The sequence below is a fragment of the Marmota monax genome, unplaced genomic scaffold, assembly GCF_021218885.2.
Source record: "Marmota monax isolate L192 unplaced genomic scaffold, Marmota_monax_Labrador192_F-V1.1 WCK01_AAM20220418_F8-fsc00043, whole genome shotgun sequence".
Lineage (NCBI taxonomy): Eukaryota > Metazoa > Chordata > Mammalia > Rodentia > Sciuridae > Marmota > Marmota monax.
Genome location: NW_026691982.1, coordinates 14,525,116 through 14,545,527, shown reverse-complemented (window position 1 = coordinate 14,545,527; position 20,412 = coordinate 14,525,116). Strand labels below are relative to the sequence as shown.

Sequence of the window (20,412 nt, the reverse complement as noted above, 5' to 3'; positions counted from 1 at the left end):
TTTCTCTCTGCGGTTGCTTTTGGTTGTCAACAGACTAAAACTTCATTGCATGGTAGCCAAAGAACTTTCTCACAGCCAGAGTTCTGATGTGAGACACCAGAATGCTTGTTAAGCTTAACGTCAGTGATATGTTTGCTGTCATTTGGTTTTTTTATTGAGAACTAATGATAAGATTGTTTGTGCCAAGAATTTGTCATAGGAATTTTGATCCCAGTTTCACTTCAAAGTATTTGGATTTGGTACATGTCATGAATTTCTTTTAACCTTTGTAAATCTTTTTAAAAAAGTATTTATATGTTTATTTACCACCATATAAGTTTACTGAGGTATGATTAAAGTTTAAAGTTTATTGAAGTAAAATAAACTGTATATTTAAAGTGCACAAATTGTTAAGTTTTGATCCTGATTTGTTTTCTGTCATCATATATTTACATTCACTAAAATATTACATCCATGAAACAAGGATGTGTGTGTGTGCCTGTTTGTTGGGCTTCTTGCATTCTTAATCATACTGAGATTTGTCCACATTGTAACTTATACCAGTAGTTCACTTCTTTGTGATGCTGAGTGGTATTTTCATTTGATGGCTGTATCATAGTCTGCTTATCCATTCACCTGTTGGTGGATATTTTGTTTGCAGTTTTGACTACTACAAATAATAGTCCTATCAGCATTTGTGTGCAAGTTTCATTGGTTTTATTTTTATTGGATGTATATACCTAGGAGTAAAATGACGGGATCGCATGGCAGGTATATGTTTAACCAAACTGTGGTTACACTCCTACCAGCAATCCTTGTCAATACTTTGTGTTGTTAGTCTTTTTAATTGTAGCCTTTTTATTTTTAATTGTTTATTTTACTGTGGCTTTTATTTACATTTACATACTGTGATGGGATACTGAGCTTCTTTTCTGGGGTTTATTTGTCATCTGTATTGGGTGTCTCCAAGACCATTCCTATGGAGATTTACTAGCAGGAATCATCAGACTCATCATATAGTTTCCGCATGGCTGAGATTTATAATAGTAGCACAGTAAGAATGCACAGACAGATCTTAAGGGGAAAGACATAGGTGGAGTCTGGAGGAATCAATTTCCATGGAGTCACAAAGGGAAAGTTTATATCAGTTTAGTGAATTGTGTACCAGCCAAGTTCCTAGATGCCAGCCAAGGGCCAACCTTATAAGAAGGTGTTTCTGAGGATAACAGTCTCGAACCTGATATGTTAACTTTCTTGCATACCATCCACTTATTTCTTTGGTGAACAGTCTTCTTAAATATTTGATCTCCCTTGGTTAAAAAAAACTTAATTTTTTGGAGGTAATATTCCCTCAGCTTATATTCTTTGAAAGTGATCATAAAGAACATAAGTAATTGGTAGAATTTACCAGTAAATTAATTTATGTCTAGTGCTTCTCTTTTGGAAGATTGATTATTGGTTCAATTTCTCTAATATATGTAGGACTATTCAGATTGTCTATTTCTTCATGTGTGAGTTTTGGCAGATTGCATCTTTCAAGAAATTGGTCTATTTTGTTCAGGCATACCTATACATTTGATATTTTTTATCTTCTCTCTTTTTCCTGATTGGCTGGCTAGACAGTTTATTAGATATATTGATTTTCCTCAAAGAAACTGATTTTAACCTTATTGATTTTTCTTGAAAGCTTTCTTACTTTCTATTTCACTGATTTCTACTCTTTATTTTTTTCCATAAATTTGTCTAATTTTTGTTTCATTTTCTCTTCTTTTTTCTAGCTTTCAAAAGTACAACTTGATTTGGGAGTCTTCTTTTCTAATGTAAATGTTCAGTGCTATAAACCTCCTCTATAAACCTACTGCTTGAGTAGCAGCTCACAAATTTTGATATATTACACTTTCATTCAACTCAAAATATTTTAATTTTTCTTTGGTTTCTTCTTTAACTCATGAGTTATTTTTAAGTGCTTTTTGTTTTGTTTCTGCTTTTCATTTTTGTGATACTGAGGTTTAAACCCAGGACCTCACTTATACTATTCAAGTGCTCTACCACTGAGCTATATCCCCATCCCTTTTTATTTTATTTTGAGTCAGGGCTGGCCTCAAAACTTGTGATCCTCTTGCCTCAGACACCCAAGTAGCTGAGGTCATTACTAGAAGAAGTGTTTTGTCTTCACATATTTAGGAATTTCCTGGAGATATTTCTTGGATTGACTTATAATTTAATTCCATTGTATTCTTAGAACATTCTTGGTATGACTTGAATCTTTTAAATTTTATTGAGAGTTGTTTTATGGGTCAGGTTTTGGTCTGTGTTGTCAAATGTTTGGTGTGCCCTTTAAAATAATAGGTATTGGACTGTTTTGGTATGTGGTGTTTTGTAGCTATGGATTTAGATACAGTTGGTTGGCGCATGCACATAAACACACACATATACATATACACACACTCATATACATACATACATACACTTACTGGCTTTAACTATTTGTTCTGTCAACTAATTGAGAGAGGAATATCAAAATTCCAAACTATAATCGTTTTATACTTGCTCTTATTAGGTACATAAACTTTTGGGATTGTTATTTCATTTTGATGAATTGATCTCTTTGACATTGTGAAATGATTCTTTATCCTTTTTAATATTTTTTATTCTGAAGTCTCTTGTTTGATATTAATATAAATGCCCCACATTTGATTAGTTTTAGTATGGTATATCTTTTTCTTTTCACTTAAATAATTTACATGAGTATGCTTCAGCGTGTTTCTTTTGGGGAGCAGGTAGTCGGTTCTTGTAGTTTTGAGTCATTCTGGAATTTTATGCCTTTTAACTGAGGTATATAGATCATCTTTAGACTGTACTTATTGATATGGTTAGGTTTCAATGTATCATGTGGACATTTATTTCCTAGCTGTTCCATCTATTTTTCCCCCTTATTCTGATTTTTTTCTGACTTTTTTTTGGGATTACTTGAATATTTTGTGTTATAATTTCTCTTCTTTAAAAAATTATTAGTTTATACTAGGCATATTAAATTCATTATATTTTACCTACAGGTGATATTATATTACTTTAGTTATAAGAACCTTACAATACTATAATTCAGTTTGCTTTCAATCTCTGTGCTATTGTGGTTGACATTTTGATTTTACAAATATTATAAACCTCACACCACATTGTTATTAATTTTGTTTAAAGTTGATTATCTCTTAAATATAAATAATTGGCTAGAAATATAATCCATTCATATGGAAGCTGATCAGTCCATTGATACCTAATGTTCCTCAGCCTTCCCCCTCTCTTTCCATGAAAGTAATTCTTCCAATCACTTACAGTCTTCCCATTCAAGTAAGTTGATGAATAAAATATTCACCATTTTGTTATATGTTTCTAATGATCTACTTTCTATTTGTTAAGAATTTTCTTTTAATATGTAAGTAAACAAAATAGATGTTTTTATTGTTTTTCTCAGTCTTAGAACATTACAGGGAAGATCTCTGAATCACTAAATTCTACCTGAAATAATTATTCTATACTTGGTTTTTAATCACTTGGGGTGTATGTTGAACAGAGACCCACTTGGGCTGCTTTTATAGGTTTAGAGAAATAGTTTGCATTCAAATCATGCAGAGTGTGGCATTTGACTCTTCTCATTATTTCAGGTAGGTGTGCTTTTTTTTAGATTGTTAAAATTTCTTTGATAAATTTGAGGATTTGTAAGACAATGATATTTTTTTTTCATTACTCTCCCTGTTGTCTTCTCCAATGTGTAGGTCAGACTTAGTTTTATCCAAAGTGAAGAGAGATGATCTTTAAGACTTATTTTTGGAATTGTGGCTGCTTAAACTCCTTTACACCTACTAGATTCAGCAATAAAATTATAAGGCACTATTTAGAATGTTGACTTAAAATCTTATATTCGATGTTAATTACAGGGAATCATTTTTTGTAGGACACAGTGATTTATGAGAGACTTTCAAAAGATTCCCTATTTGTGGAGGACACATTAAAACATTTGGAACTTTTTGCCACAGAAGGTAAGTGAGGTTGTTTAGAATCCATTTACTTTTGAAAATGTTGTTCTTAAAGGTTGTGATTATAACCTGAATGCATGTCACTGATGCTTGTTAGGCACACAGGTGGCATGCAGAGCTCTTTTATGTTTGTGACTTTATAATGCCTTCTGCTTGCTTGAAAGTAAATGGTTTCTCCAAGGAATCCTACGATACCATTATTATTTCCCCCCTTTTTCTCCTTGTAATACTTTTGTGCTTATGAGCAAACAGTAAAATGTGTGTTCTTACTATGTATTTCATTATGTTTAGCTCATCATTATCTATTTCTGCAAGCTGTGTTGCCTTTTAGCTGGTTATATTAGGAACTTGGCCCATAGATGGAGAAAAACACAGGCTTTTCCAATATGTGTTATACATTTTGTAGTTAATTATTTCTATGTATAACTCAAAAGCCAACCTCACTGACATTTTTCTATCATTTTTCCCAATGTCTTTCTCATGTTGACTTATCATCTTTTAAGGAAATATAATTCCATGAGTGAATTTCAACCAAGGACAACATTCACTTAAAGCTTGGCAAAGACTTTGAAGAGCAAGATGAAATATCATTTAAGAGTAAAGCTACTAATATCTGGCAAGCTGAGGCTAACTTTGTCCTTTTAGTTTATAAGCTGCTGCTTCATATAGCCAAGCATATGTCCATCCTGAAAGTATGGATGTAGTTTGCAAAGTTGTACATTGGACCTTTTATTGCTATTAAAATATAGAAGTGCTGTAGGCAGACTGTACCACATACAACCATGTGGGAGCTCTATTATAATTGAACACAAAACAGAGAAACAACTTCTGTGTTCTGTAGAGTCAGTTTGTAGGGAATCCTAAAGTATATAGATGCCAAGATAGCCTTGGCAAAGTATTATAGTATGGTTTTAAAAAAATTTAAATATCCCCACAAAATGGGATTTAAGTCAATTTTCTGTTGTTTTGGAGATTATTTGACAGTAACTGAAAACTTGAACCTTTGTTCATTCATTCATTTATTTAGCAGGTAGTTAATGAACATCTATTAAGTGCCATATACTCTCCTAAACATCTAGGATAATAGTGGAGCTCAAGCTCTGAAGGAATTTACAAGTAGATAATGTCAGGTGATTCCAAGTTCTACGAAGAAAAAACAGGAAAAGGGAAGCAGGGAAGGATGCAGGGCACTGTTTATCGGGTGATTTAGGCCCAGACTGAAGGAAGGAAGGGAAAATGAAGTGGCTTCCAGAGAAAGTGGAAGACTCTGAAAGTAAAAGGACCAGCAAGGATGTTACTGTGAGTAAGGAGGAGCAGAGGAAAGACAGCAAAGGGAGCCAGGAGCAGACTGGTAGGTCCATGTGAGGCACATCTAAAAGGCTTTTGAATATTATTTCTTAATGCTCCAGTTGTGCCTGATGGCTGGCTGCTGATCACGTTCTTGCTTGCAGGTCTGAGGACTCTCTGTATTGCCTATACTGATTTAACTGAGACAGATTACCAAGATTGGTTGCAGGAGTATAAAAAAGCTAGTGCAATTTCACAAAACAGAATTCAAAGACTGGAGGAATGCTATGAGATTATTGAAAAGGTAATGTAACCCACATGCACTCTGCATGCCAAGATAAATATATGATGGAGGGCTGGGGTTGTAGCTCAATGGTAGAGCACTTGCCTCGCATGCAAGAGGCACTGGGTTCAATCCTCAGCACCACATAAAAATAAATAAATAAAATAAAGATATGTGTCCACCTACAACTAAAAAAATATTAATATATATTATAGAAATTCACTTGTCAGTGTTTCATATCTTGTTGTACTTTTTAAAATGTGTTATACATTTTATAGGTTAATTATTTCACACATAATTATGTATGAGGGTTTTTCTTTAAAAATATAAACCTGTTCTATGCTGAAATTCATAAAATATATCTTAAAAATATTTCTGTCTCTTCTGCATCATAGCCTAATCACTTAAATTTTGTAACCCTTTTTATACCTTTTCCTATTTCAAAAGAAACACATATTCATTGTAGAAAAACAAGCAAAAATAATAAATAATCACTTATGTTGGGCTAATAAATAAGCTCTGGTATGTAAGCTTCCAGTCTCTTCCTTTTCTTTATATAGCTTTGTATTATATATATTTAACATACACATATACACACACAAGTTTTTCCCATGAATATTAGCACTCAAGTATGTTCTACTTGAGTCATGAATTTTTCATGTAATAAATTGGGAATGTTTTTCCACATCATTCAATATTCTTTTTTTTTTTTTTTTTTTTTGTGGTGCTGGGGATTGAACCCAGGGCCTTGTGCATGTAAGACAAACACTCTACCAACTGAGCTATATCCCCAGCCCTCATTGAATATTCTTGTATGTTGTGAGCTCTACTGTCTGGTGGTTTCTTTTCTTCAGGGAAACATCATGTGCCCAGGATTGGAGAGCGTCCATCCAGGATCATTGTGAATCTGCTTCAGTTAAGGCCTCAGGGATTTCACAGGTCGTGGGCCAACCTTTATTTCAGTTTTTTGGCTTGGAATTCTTTTGTCCTTTGGCCCTGTGAATTCGGCATTGCATTTCTGGAGAAGTTTGGCTAGAAGATGTTTAGATTAGGTCTAAATATTAGATCTCTCTCTTTTTTAATTTGTTCTTTTTTAATCTTAATTTGTTACATATGACAACAGGATGCATTACAATTCATGTTACACATATAGAGGACCCTCTGAAAAGGAAACAAGGAAACTACCCCATTTACAATAACAGAAAAAAAAAATACTTAGGAATCAACTTAATGAAAGAGGTTAAAGACCTCTACAGTGAAGACTACAGAATGCTAAAGAAAGAAATTAAAGAAGACTTTAGAAGATGGAAAGACCTAAATTTGTTCTTTTTAGTTAGACATATTATATATAAGTCATTTAGAGCAGATTATGCTAAGTGAAGCTAGCCAATCCCTAAAAAACAAATGCCAAATGTCTTCTTTGATATAATGAGAGCAACTAATAACAGAGCAGGGAGGAAGAGCAGGAGGAAAAGATTAACATTAAACAGAGACATGAGGTGGGAGGGAAAGGGAGAGAAAAGGGAAATTGCATGGTAATGGAGGGAGTCCCTCATTGTTATACAAAATTACATATAAGAGGTTGTGAGGGGAATGGGAAAAAAACAAAGAGAGAAATGAATTACAGTAGATGGGGTAGAGAGAGAAGATGGGAGGGGAGGGGGGATAGTAGAGGATAGGAAAGGTAGCAGAATACAACAGTTACTAATATGGCATTATGTAAAAATGTGGATGTGTAACCGATGTGATTCTGCAATCTGTATATGGGGTAAAAATGGGAGTTCATAACCCACTTGAATCGAATGTATGAAATATGATATGTCAAGAGCTTTGTAATGTTTTGAACAACCAATAAAAAAAAAAGAAAGAGTTGCCATCTAATCCAGCTTCACGCCAAGTGTATGGACTCTAAACTATCCCTCCTAAGTAATTAGTCAGCTTCTGCAGATAGATTGTAATGAAGGGGACTGGTGAGTGTGTAATCTATTTCTTCCTTATGGTTCCATTTTGGAGTCTCCCGTGGCGCATTCCCAATTTTTACCACAGGTCATTCATTTCTCCTACATACTGAGAAGAAATCTGGAAAATGATCTTCTGGAACAGAGTACAAGTATTATGGCAATAATTTTTCAATTAAATGGTTATATTTTAATTTTTACTTAAAATATAGGGCAGGGGATTTATTGGGAAAAGAGTAAAGATGAGTAATAAAGTCATAGGATAAAGAAAATAAGAAGTAGGTTTGCTTTTCCTAGCATATGTAATGCCGATGGTAAAACTGGGAAGAGGAGTGATTTTGAATGTTAGGGTTTGCCAGTACAGCTTGAGCTCTCACACAGTGCCTGGCTGCAGGGAGTGTTCAGGAACGTTAGGTGAATGGATGAATGAATATTGGGGTTGAAAACTGCAAGTTTCTCTGCTATTCAAGAAAAAATAGTCATGTATAAGGAAAGGCTTGGTATTGATTTCCAGGGCACATTCTCTTCCTTAAATAATAAAAAGCAGGCGGCCCATGTCGAGCCAGTTTTCTCCCATCTGGTCTTGTGTGGTTATCTGGCCTGGGTAAAAGTCACATTTTTATATTTCCGATGTACTTGAATACCTGTAGTAACAATGAGTATGATACGATGCTGTTGTTAGGATTAACAAGCCTTTAAAAGGTCAGAGTGGAAATCTAATCAATTTTAGACAGTTTAACAAAGCAAAATCACACTACTTAATAAAGTTCTATTTCTCAATGACTATATGATTTAAAAAATATAGGGTAGCATCAGTTCTCAAACATTCCATTACTATTTAGCCTGTCTGACAGAAGACAAGTTATCAGACTCTGTGATGCTAAAATGACATTGATAATCAGCAAGTGTATTGACCACTATTTCTTCACTTTCCTGACTTGATATTTTTCATTTCCCTCAGAAGTGATGAGTTCCTGAGGGTTGAGTCATGCAAGCTAGACTTCTGTGGGGCTGGGAGCTGGATCTTGCTGTTCATTACAACTCTGCCATGGGAGGCTTACTCTGAGAACTAGAGGAATTATTCATTGCCAGGCGCTGTGGCACACGGCTATCATTTCAGTGGCTCAGGAGACTGAGGCAGGAGGATTGTGAGTTCAAAGCTAGCCTCAGCAATGGCAAGGCACTAAGCAGCTCAGTGAGACCCCATATCTAAATAAAGTACAAAATAGGGCTGGGGATGTGGCTCAGTGGTTCAGTGCCCCTGAGTTCAATCCCCCATATCAAAAGAAAAAGAAGAAGGAGAAGGAGAAGGAGGAGGAGAAGGAGAAGGAGAAGGAGAGGAAGAAGAAGAAGAAAGAAGAAAGAAGAAGAAGAAGAAGAAGAAGAAGAATGCTCATTGAAGGGACTTCATAAAATGGACACATACAAGAGACAAAAATAGATGAGAGGGCTGCTTAGTGTACATAGATTTTGCTTGGATGGACCTGGATTTTCATAAGATAACATATCTTTTTAGCAATCATAGCCTCAAAACAATAACAAAAAACAATGATTCTTGGTGGTGGTGTTTTTTTTTGTTTTGTTTTGTTTTAAATCTATGCTGTCAATTCTAGTTTTCTAGGTCTGGAATAACTTTACCTCATCTAGAATAGCCAAAAGTCTTGTTCTTTTGTTGTCTTTATTTTATATTAGCCAGTAGATCCTCTTATTACCTTATGACTTGTGCTAATTTCAACAATTCTAGATGATGGTATATTAGTTATATGGCCACTCTCTGAGACATGATTGTTTTGGTCTGTTATAGACAATTCCATGCCTATTGTTAGGGTCCTTCTTATTTTCAGATATCAGAGGTATTTTCTGGCCCTCTTTCTAGCTCTTGAAGCCAGCAGCCCTTCTTGGCTTCTTAAACATTTTTCAGTTAGGAATTCATAAGATATTTATTTTCTTGTTGGGTAACATAAATTTTACCCAAATAAACAAATAAAATTTCTATATTTGAATCAGTAGTCTTTGAATGTACAACTTAGATCATAATGGCTAAAGGAATTAACTATCAACTTGCCAAGATTTTTCTGTTGGTTATCAATTGATTGATTAAAAGAGACTTTATTCTGAGACCCTCTGGCTTTATAATTCCTTTGAAATATTCATTTCAAAAACATAATAGCTTTATTGGTATATAATTAATATACTATACAAGGCACTCATTTAAAGCACATAATTCTATGGTTTTTAATATATTCACAGAGTTGTATAACTATCAAAAAATGAAAACAGAACATTTCAACCTATTCCCCAAACTCCATCCATTCACTCTGTCCCCAGTTTTCTCCCCCAGACAGAACCACTAATCTGCTTTCTATCTCTATAGATTTGCCTCTTCTGGACATTTCATATAAATGGAATTGTATGATACGTGGTCTTTAGTGACTTCCCTTCTTTCATTTGGCATAGTGCTTTCATGGTTCATCCACCTCATGGCATGTTTCAGTTCTGAATAATATTCCATTGTATGGGTGCGCAATTTACTTATCCATTCATCTGTCATAGACATTTGGGTGGTTTCCACTGGTGAACATTATGAACAATTCTGCTGAGTGCTCAGCTGCAGTCTTTAACTTGGACACAGACTTCCATTATCTTGGGTAGATACCTAGGAGTAGAATTGCCAGGTCATATGGTAACTCTATTTATAACCATTTCAGGGGCAGCCAGACTATTTTTCAAAGTGATTGCACTATTCTATATTCTCACTCCCAGTTTATGAGTTTTACATTTTCCCCATCTTCATCAATACTTGATATTCTCTATCATTGGTTATAACCATCCCATGGCTCTGAAGTGATATCTCATTGTGGTTTCTATTTGCATTTCTTTAAGGATCATCTTTTCATATCTTTATTGATATATCGTCTTTGGAGAAATATCTATTCAAATACTTTTTTTTTTTTTTTGGTACTGGGGATTGAGCCCAGGGGCACTAACCACTGAACCACATCCCCAGCCCTTTTAAAAACATTTTATTTAGGGAAAGGGTCTCACTGAGTTGCTTAAAACCTCAATAAGTTGCCGAGGCTGGCTTTTAACTTGTGGTCTTCTTGCCTCAACCTCCCAAGCCACTGGAATTATAGCCATGTGCCACCAAGCCTAGCTATTCAAAACTTTTGAACCTTTTTTAATCAATAGATTTATTTTTAGAGCAGTTTTAAGCTTACAGGAAAAATAGAGCAGAATGTAGAGAGTTTACATATGCTCCTTCTCACTTATCAATTTTCCCTATTTACATTGCATCATTGTGGTACATTTTGTTATAATTGATGAATCAATATCAATTGTTACTATAGTTCATAGTTTATATTGGAGTTCATTCTCTGTGTTGTAGAGTTTTATGGGTATTATGGTTTGGATGTGAGATGTACCCCAGAAGCTCATGTGTGAGACAATGCAAGAAGATTTGGAGGAGAAATGATTGGGGCATAGCCTTAACCTAATCAGTGAATTAATTCCTGATGGGATTAACTGAATGGTAACTGGAAGCATGTGGGGTATAGCTAGAGGAAGTGGTACATTGGGGGCATGGCTATGAGGTATATATTTTGTATTTGTAGAGTAGAGTCTCTCTCTCTCTCTGCTTACTGATCACCATGTGAGCTGCTTCCCTCTGCCACACACTCTGCCATGATATTCTACCTCACCTTGAGCCCTGAGAAATGGAGTCAGCCTTCTATGGACTAAGACTCTGAAACCATGAGCACTCAAATAAAGTTTTCCTCCCTTAAAATTGTTCTGGTCAGATCTTTCAGTCACAGCAGCAAAAAAGCTGACTAAAACCATGGCTTTTGAAAAATTCGTAATATGTATCCATTTCTCCAATACCTTGCAAAATAGTTTTACTGTCCTGCAAACTCTGTGCATCACCTATATTTCTTCCTTCTCCTGAATCCCTGAATCTTTTTTTTGTCTTTAGACTTCTTTCACTTAGTAATATGCTTTTTAAGTTTCTCCCATGTCTTTTTATGACAGGACAGCTCGTTTCTTTTTAGCACTGAATTATATTCCATCATATGAGTATATCACAGTTTATCCACGCATCTACTAAAAGACATCTTTGTAGCTTTTAAGGTTTTTTTTCCCTGCCACTGTGACCAAAAGACCTGATAAGAACAATTTTATTTTATTGTTATTATTTATTTATTCTAATTTGTTATACATGATGGCAGAATGCAATTCATTTCATATTTATACATACAGAGTACAATTTTGAAGTCACTGGTTGTACACTAAGTATTTTCACACCATTCATGTCTTCATATATGTACTTAGGGTAATGATGTCTAACTCATTCCACCATCATTCCTACCCCCTTGCCCTCTCCTATCCTCTCCCTCCCCTTTGCCCTATCAAAGTTCCTCCATTCCTCCCATTCTCCCCCTCCATCGCCATTATAAGTCAGCATCCTCATATCAAAGAAAACATTCAGCCTTTGGTTTTTTTAGGATTTGCTTACTTTACTTAGCATTATATTCTCCCAACTCCATCCATTTACCTGCAAATGCCATGATTTTATTCTCTTTTAATGCTGAGTAATGTTCCATTGTGTATATATATCAAAGTTTCCCTATCCATTTATCTACTGAAGGGCATCTGGGTTGGTTCCACAATTTAGCTATTGTGAATTGTGCTGCTATAAACATTGATATGGCTGTGTCCCTGTAGTATGCTGTTTTTAAGTCCTTTGGGTATAAACTGAGGAGTGGGATAGCTGGGTCAAATGGTGGTTCTATTACAAGTTTTCCAAGGAATCTCCATACTGCTTTCCATATTAGCTGCTCCAATTTGCAATCCCACCAGCAAAGAGTGCCTTTTTCCCCACATCCTTGCCAACACCTATTGTTGTTTATATTCTTAATAGCTACCATTCTGACAGGAGTGAGATGCAATCTTACAGTAGTTTTGTTTTGCATTTCTCTAATTGCTAGAGATGTTGAACATTGTTTGTTGATTGATTGTATATCCTCTTCTGAGAAGTATCTGTTCAGTTCCTTGGCCCATTTATTGATTGGGTTATTTTATTTTTGTTGTTAAGGTTTTTGAGTGCTTTGTATATCCTAAAGATTAGTGCTCTATCTGATGTGTTTGTGGTAAAGATTTGCTCCCATTCTTTAGGCTCTCTATTCACCTCACAGATTGTTTCTTTTGCTGAGAAGAAGCTTTTTAGTTCGAATCCATCCCATTTATTGATTCTTGGTTTTAATTCTTGCATTATGGGAGTCTTATTAAAGAAGTTTGGGCCTTCATCAAATGATGAAGATTTGGGACTATTTTTTATTCCATTAGGTGCAAAGTCTCTGGCTTAGCTCCTAGGTCCTTGATCCACTTTGAGTTGAGTTTTGGGCATGGTGAGAGAGAGATGTTTAGTTTCATTTTGTTACATGTGTATTTCCAGTTTTCCCAGCACCATTTGTTGAAGAGGCTATCTTTTCTCCAATGTGCGTTTTTGTCCAATATAAGATAACTGTAGTTATGTGGGTTAGTCTCTGTGTCCTCTATTCTGTACCACTGGTCTATAGGTCTATTTTGGTGCCAATACCATGCTGGTTTTGTTACTATTGCCCTGTAGTATAGTTTAAGGTTTGGTATTGTGATGCCACCTGCTTCACTCTTCTTGCTACGCATTGCTTTGGCTATTCTGAGTCTGTTATTTTTCAAGATGCATTTCAAGATTGCTTTTTCTATTCTTTATTTTTAATTTTTATTTATTTTTATTTATATATGACAGTGGAATGCATTACAATTTTATTCAAGTTTATTCCCAAGTATTCTATTTTATTTTTTTAAGGCTATTGTAAATGGGGTGGTTTTCCTATTTCTCTTTCTGAGGATACAGAAATGCCTTTGATTTATGGGTATTGATTTTATATCCAACTACTTTGCCGTATTCATTTATTAGTTCTAGGAAATTTTTGGTGGAATGTTTTGGGTCTTCTAGATATAGAATCATATCTTCTGCAAATAGTGATAATTTGAGTTCTTCTTTTCCCATCCATATGTCTTTATTTCTTTTGTCTGTCTGATTGCTCTGGCTAAAGTTTCAAGAACTATGATAAATAGAAGTGGTTACAGAGGGCATCCCTATCTTGTTCCAGTTTTTAGAGGAAATGCTTTCAATTTTTCTCCATTTAGAATGATGTTGGCCTGGGGCTTAGCATAGATAGCCTTTACAGTGTTGAGGTATGTTCCTGATATCCCTAGTTTTTCTAGTGTATTGAACATGAAGGGATGCTGTATTTTATCAAATGCTTTCTCAGCATATACTGAGATGATCATATGATTTTTATCTTTGAGCCTATTGATGTGATGAATTACATTTATTGATTTCTGTATGTTGAACCAATTTTGCATCCCTGAGATGAAGTCTACTTGATCATGGTGCATCTTTTGGATATGTTTTTGTATTCGATTTGCCAGAATTTTATTGAAAATTTTTGCATCTATACTCATTAGAGATATTGGTCTGAAGTTTTCTTTTTTTGAGGTGTCTTTGTCTGGTTTTGGAATCAGGGTGATATTGACCTCATAGAATGTGTTTGGAAGTGTTCCCTCTTTTTCTATTTATGAAATAGATGGAGAAGTATTGGTGTTAATTCTCCTTTAAAGGTCTTGTAGAACTCAGCTGTGTATACATCCAGTCCTGTGCTTTTCTTGGTTGGTAGGTTTCTGATGGTGTCCTCTATTTCCTTGCTTGAAATTGATCTGTTTAAATCGTGTATATCATCCTGATTTAGTTTGGGCATATCATATGCCTCTAGAAATTTGCCTATGCCTTTGATATTTTCTCTTTTATTGGAGTACAAATTTTCAAAATAATTTCTAATTATCTTCTGTATTTCTGTAATGTCAGTCATAATGTTTTCTTTTTCATCACAGATGTTAGTAATTTGAGTTTTCTCTCTCTTCATTAGCATGGCTAAGGGTTTGTCAATTTCATTTATTTTTTTCAAAGAACCAATTTTTTGTTTGTCAACTTTTCCAATTGTTTCTTTTATTTCAATTTCATTGATTTCAGCTCTGATTTTAATTATTTCCTCTCTCCTACTGCTTTTGGTGTACATTTGTTCTTCTTTTTCAGGGCTTTGAGATGTAATTTTAGATCATTTATTTATTGACTTTTCTTTTTTGAAGGAATGAACTCCATGCAATGAAGTTTCCTCTTAGAACTGCCTTCATAGTGTCCCAGAGATTTCGATATGTATTATCAGTGTTCTCATTTACCTCTAAGAATTTTTTAATCTCCTTCTTGATATCTTTTGCAACCCATTGTTCATTCAGTAGCATATTATTTAGTCTCCAGGTGTTGGAGTATTTTTTATTAGTTTCTAAGTTTTGATAATATGAATAAAACTCTGGAAACATTTGAGTGCAAATTTTTATAGGGACATATGTTTTCAATTCATTTGAGTGAAAACTGAAGTATAGTTTCTAGATTATTTGATGAGAATTTAGCCTTGTAAGAATCCACCACATTTTTTTTCCAAAGTGGCTTTACCATTTTGTATTTCATCAGCGATGAATGAAAGTTTCTGTTGCTCCATTGCTTGTCAATATCTGGTATTGTCAGCATTTGGGATTTTAGCCATTGTAATAGTATTTAACAGTGTCTCATTTAAATTTATAACTCCCAAATGGGATATGATATTAAGCATATTTTTATATACTTATTTAACATCTTATGTGTTCTTTGGAGAGATGCCCACTCAGGTATTTTGCCTATTTTCAAATTGTGTTGTTTTCTTATTACTGTGCTTGAAATGTTCTTTGTATATTTTAGTTACAAATTCTTTCTCAGATATGTGTTCATTGTTGAGTTGCAAGAGTTCTTTATATGTTATGAATTCAAGACCTTTATCAAAATGTAATTTTCAAATATTTTGTACAATTGTTTAGCTTTTCACTTTCTTGATGATGTCCTTTGATATGGATGAAGCTATTAAATTTTGATGAGATTTTTATTGTGTTGCTTGTGTTATAGTGTCATCTAAGAAAACTCTTTCTAGACGAATATCAAAAAAATTATTTCTATATATTCCTTCTAAGAATTTTATATTTTAAGCTCTTATTTTTACGTAGTTGGTATATTTTAGTTGATTTTTACATGTGGTGTAAGGTAATAGTTGAATTTTATTTTCTGTTTGTAGATATCCAGTTTCCCAATATTATTTTTTGAGGAAACTATTTGCACGTTGAATTGTTTTGACATCCTTATTGAAATCAGTTGCTCATAGTCTCAGAGGTTTATTTTTGTACTCTTGCTTTCATTCCATTGAGCTATGTCTTTTTTTATGCCAGTACCACACTGTTTTGATTACTTCTTCTAGAGGATTCTTCACAGTTTTCTAAATAGAGTAAGTCATCTGTGAATAGAGATAGTTATCTCCTAACTATTCATTTTGGATTCCTTTATTTTTTATCTAATTGTCTTGGCTAGAACTTCTAAGAAGATGTGAATAGAGTTTTTGAGGATAGACATGCAGACATCCTCATTTTGTTCATGATCTTAAGGGGAAAGCATTTAATTCTTCTCTATTAAGTATGATGATAACTGTGGCTATAAGGTTAAGGAAGTTCCATCCTGTTTCTAGTTTGTTAAGTGGTTTTATCAAGAAAAGAGTTCAAGCATTCTTTTAAAATGTATGTTCTATACCTGGAATAATAAATCATTTCTGAAAATACCTCCTGCCAATTGTTGGACATTTTACATTAAAATTCAAAGTTTTAATATATAAACATTGTGAAAATATAGTGGCAGAAAGGGCACAAAAATAAAATAATACACATAGATGTCTAGTAGGATTAATTTGAGTATTTAGCATTTATAAAATTCAACTTGTCAATAAGACTAAGTTAAAGTTTCAGCTTATTGTTTATACATGTGAATGTTTCAATCAAATTATTTCAGATCTGATTATCAGCATAGAATATGCTTGTCATATATCTTAATTTGACTTTAGCTACTGATAGCAATATTATATACTCTTAAACTCATAGACTGCTCTGGCTTCTGAGAAACATACCTCAGACTATCTTAGGTTATCTGGTCTATTTCCTGTGTTTTGTCTGCCATCAAATCTCTGACTCTCTCCAGTGATAAGGAAATAATTCAAATAGGAGCAAAAATATTAAAAAATCATTAAAATTTAAACTAAACCAAAACATTTAATGAGAAATAACTTATTTAAAAAATGATAAGTTTTTACTTAAAGACAAAACAAAGCACCAAAATAAAAAGGTAAGTATACATAATATGGAGAAAAACCTAGAATAATACAGGTGAAACTTTGCAATCCAGGAATACATTAAACTTCCAACAGGATTTTCACAGAACTTAACCAGCTTGTCCTAAAATTGATATAAACATCAGAGTAGCTTTAGAATTATCAAGATTATTTTTGGAGAATAATAGTATAAAGAAGAAGTTTACCTGACTGAACATCAAAATTTATTTTAGCCAGGTGTGGTGGCACACGCCTGTAATCCCAGTGATTCAGGAGGCTGAGGCAGGAGGATCACAAATTCAAAGCCAACCTCAGCAAATTAGCAAGGCCCTAAGGAACTTAGTGAGACTCTGGTTCATAATAAAAAATAAAATGGGTTGGGGATGTGGCTCAGCAGTAAAGGGCCTCTGGGTTCAATCTCTAGTACCAAAGATTTATCTTAAAGCAATAATAATTAAGATAATTGGTATAGTTATTATCTATTTATAAACTACTAGACATTATTTCAATCTTTACAAATGTTAACTCATAAAAATTCCTTGAATAATAGAATTTCCTCCCATGTCTGCATCTTATGTATGAGGAAACTGAGTCACAGAAAGTTTAGTGATTTTTCTTATGCTCATTTACATAGTAACTTACACAGTTAAGACACAAATCCAAGAGCCTGTGTTCTTAACCATTATTTTGCACTGCCTCATGGTGTGCTTAAATAGAACAATGGGAAAAGTAGGCCAAAATGTCTGGAACTTGGCTTAATTAATTGTTAGCCTGCATATATTTTGCCCCAATTTTTTCCCTTTTTCCATCTTAAATTTTTTTTAGATATTTATTTTTTAGTTTTTGGTGGACACAATATCTTTATTTTATTTCTATGTGGTGTTGAGGATCAAACCCAGTGCCCCGCGCATGCCAGGCGAGCACTCTACTGTTTGAGCCACATCCCCAGACCCCCATCTTAAAAATTTTAATATTTAATTAGTAATAAAAAAATCTCTTTCAACATTTAGGAATTTCTGCTGCTTGGAGCCACAGCCATAGAAGATCGTCTTCAAGCAAATGTTCCAGAAACTATATCAACTCTACTGAAAGCAAACATAAAAATATGGGTCTTGACAGGAGATAAACAAGAAACTGCAGTTAACATAGGTAACACATGTAAAGAAATTTTTATAAAAACTTTATGTACATTCTAGGACTATTCATTTTGATATAATTATAAGAGCATGGACTATATTTTGTTCTAATTCAGTCCTCAGTACTTTTTCTTTGCCTCCCCTCCTCCTTCCTCCTTTTCCTTTCTCTCTACTGGTAATTTGTGCTATTTTAGTTTTAGTTGTTGTTTTTTAATTAGTGTCTTGTAGATGTAAGTGCTGGTGATATTCACATAGGAAAGTTAGGTCCGATTAATTCCACTGTCTTTCCTTATCTCATTCCTCCTCCTCTTCCTTGGTTTATTCCACTGACCTTTCTCCTATTCCTCCTCCTCCTCCTCCTTCCTCCTCCTCCTCCCCTCTTCTTCCTCCTCCTCCTCCTCTTCTTCTCTTTTTTCCTTCTCCTCTTCCTCCTTCTCCCCCTCCTCCTCCTCTTTCTCCTTCTCTTTCTCCTCCTCCTCCTCCTCCTTCTTCTTCTTCTTCACCCTGCCAGCCATTTTGGATTAGCTTCTGCATATTAGAGAAAACATTTTTGACGTTTGACTTTTGGGGAATGGCTTTATTTCATTTAGCATGATAGTCTCCAATTCTATCCACTTACTGGCAAATGCCATAAAGTCATTCTTCTTTATGGCTGAGTAATACTTGAAAAAATATAAATATATATAGCATTTTCTTTATCCATTCATCTGTTGAAGGGCACGTAGATTGGCTTCATAGCTTGGCTATTGTGAATTTTGCTGCTATAAACATTGATGTGGCTATGTCACTGTAGTATGTTGATTTTAATATTTTGGATACATACCGTGGAGTAGGATAGCTGGGTATGTCATATATATTACTCATAAACATTTAATTATTGGTGACAATATCCAGTTGGTATTTTTCCCCCTCAAGTTTTCTATGTTACTTCCTCTCTTCAATATCGTTTTTTTTTTAAGTTTATTGATGTATCTTAGGGCTCATAGAGCATTCCAGGCACAGAGAACAGTGAGCACAAGGCTTATCATATTTGAGGAACCGTAGTTCCTTGTGCCTGGATCATGAGAACAAAACAGAAAAAAGTTCAGCCTCAGGAAGGACCATTTAATGTTAGATCCTCACCAGAGACTGAACCAAACAGGGTTGCCTAAACTTGGACTTTCAGCCTCCAAAACCATGAACTAAATAAACCTCTTTTCAAGACAAACAAAACAAACAAACAACAACAACAAAACACTATTGGAAGAATTGTATAAGTTTGTTTCTTTTAGCCACACTGAGGCTTTTTAGCCGCAATCTGTTGATAAAATCAGAATTTAATTTCTGCAGACTTGGAATTATAAAGCATGAACCTAAGCTCAGGTCTAGAAAGACAATACTAACTTAAATGACAGAAATTTTTAAATGCAGATTTAGCTATTGGTTGTATTCATCTTCTAAATCATTTCTATGTAAGTTGAATGCTAACACTAAAATTAACCAATATTTTAATTCCCTTCCCCTCTATAACATCTTGCTCAGTTTTTGTGATAGATTATTAGGCTTTGAAATACTCGTGAAGCAGAGGGAATGATGAAGGAAGAATATAAACGGTTTGTTTTCAATGCTCATTGAAGGCATTGGATCTTCAAATATATCTTTATTTCTCTGTTTTTGTAGCATTTTCCTGCAAACTGATATCAAGTACCACACCTCGTATTTATTTGAATGCAGATTCATTTGAGGTAAGCGATTTTTTTTAAAAAATATATATGTAATATGAATGCAACCCATTTGTTACTAGGGGTTTTATCTACCTCCTCCAAATCTACTTGAGATTGCCTTTCATTCCCTTTAACAATAGAGCTAAGAGCTCCATTGGAAAGTCCTGGTTTTACCCAAGATTTTTTTTCCAAGAATCTGCAAATCTTACTGTATTTTTGCTATAGGTCATCTCTGATTCCTGCTTATTCTTCCTTCTGCTGAGTACATATGGCCTACTTTGCTTGAGACTGGTCTTTTATCACCACCCTGAGGCCACAACAAATCCAAGACTCAGATCCTTGATTTTAAAAATAAAAAAAAAAAAAATTCATGTATCTAGCCATCTTTGTTGGAAGTTGGAGTCAATCGATGACATTTATATTGCAAGAATAAAATTAATTTGGAATGAAATATTAAACATCTTTGCCCTTAAAAGTTAAAATCTCTATAGTCAGATATTTTCTGATAGACATTTTTTTTATATAGAATGTGCTTAAATTGACTTTTGAAGAATTTTAAGTAGACTTCATTTATTCCTTCTCTAACAGTTTTTAAAACAAATGTAGCTCTGAATTTTCTGACATAATTTTTCTTTTCTGTAGAAAAACTTTTAAAATATTTCTCATATTGCAAATATGCTGGTGATAAATTCCTTCAGTTTTTGTTTGAGAAAATCTTGATTTCTATTTCATTTTTAAGGATAATTTCACTAGATAT

At 34.0% G+C, this 20,412-nt stretch overlaps 1 protein-coding gene and 1 non-coding gene across 2 annotated transcripts in view; one reads left to right on the top strand and one right to left on the bottom strand.

The window, feature by feature from the left end:
- LOC124095283 (phospholipid-transporting ATPase IB-like) overlaps nt 1–20,412 on the top strand; it is a 132,812-nt gene that overhangs the window by 31,793 nt on the left and 80,607 nt on the right. The window contains exons 11-14 of the mRNA XM_058580449.1: nt 3,932–4,016; nt 5,465–5,604; nt 17,827–17,965; nt 19,612–19,676. Of these exons, the coding sequence (XP_058436432.1) occupies nt 3,932–4,016; nt 5,465–5,604; nt 17,827–17,965; nt 19,612–19,676 (429 nt within the window). The remainder of the gene's footprint in view (nt 1–3,931; nt 4,017–5,464; nt 5,605–17,826; nt 17,966–19,611; nt 19,677–20,412) is intronic.
- Nucleotides 6,303–6,376, bottom strand: Trnav-uac (transfer RNA valine (anticodon UAC)). The gene has a single exon. It is a non-coding gene; the product is annotated as a tRNA-Val (tRNA).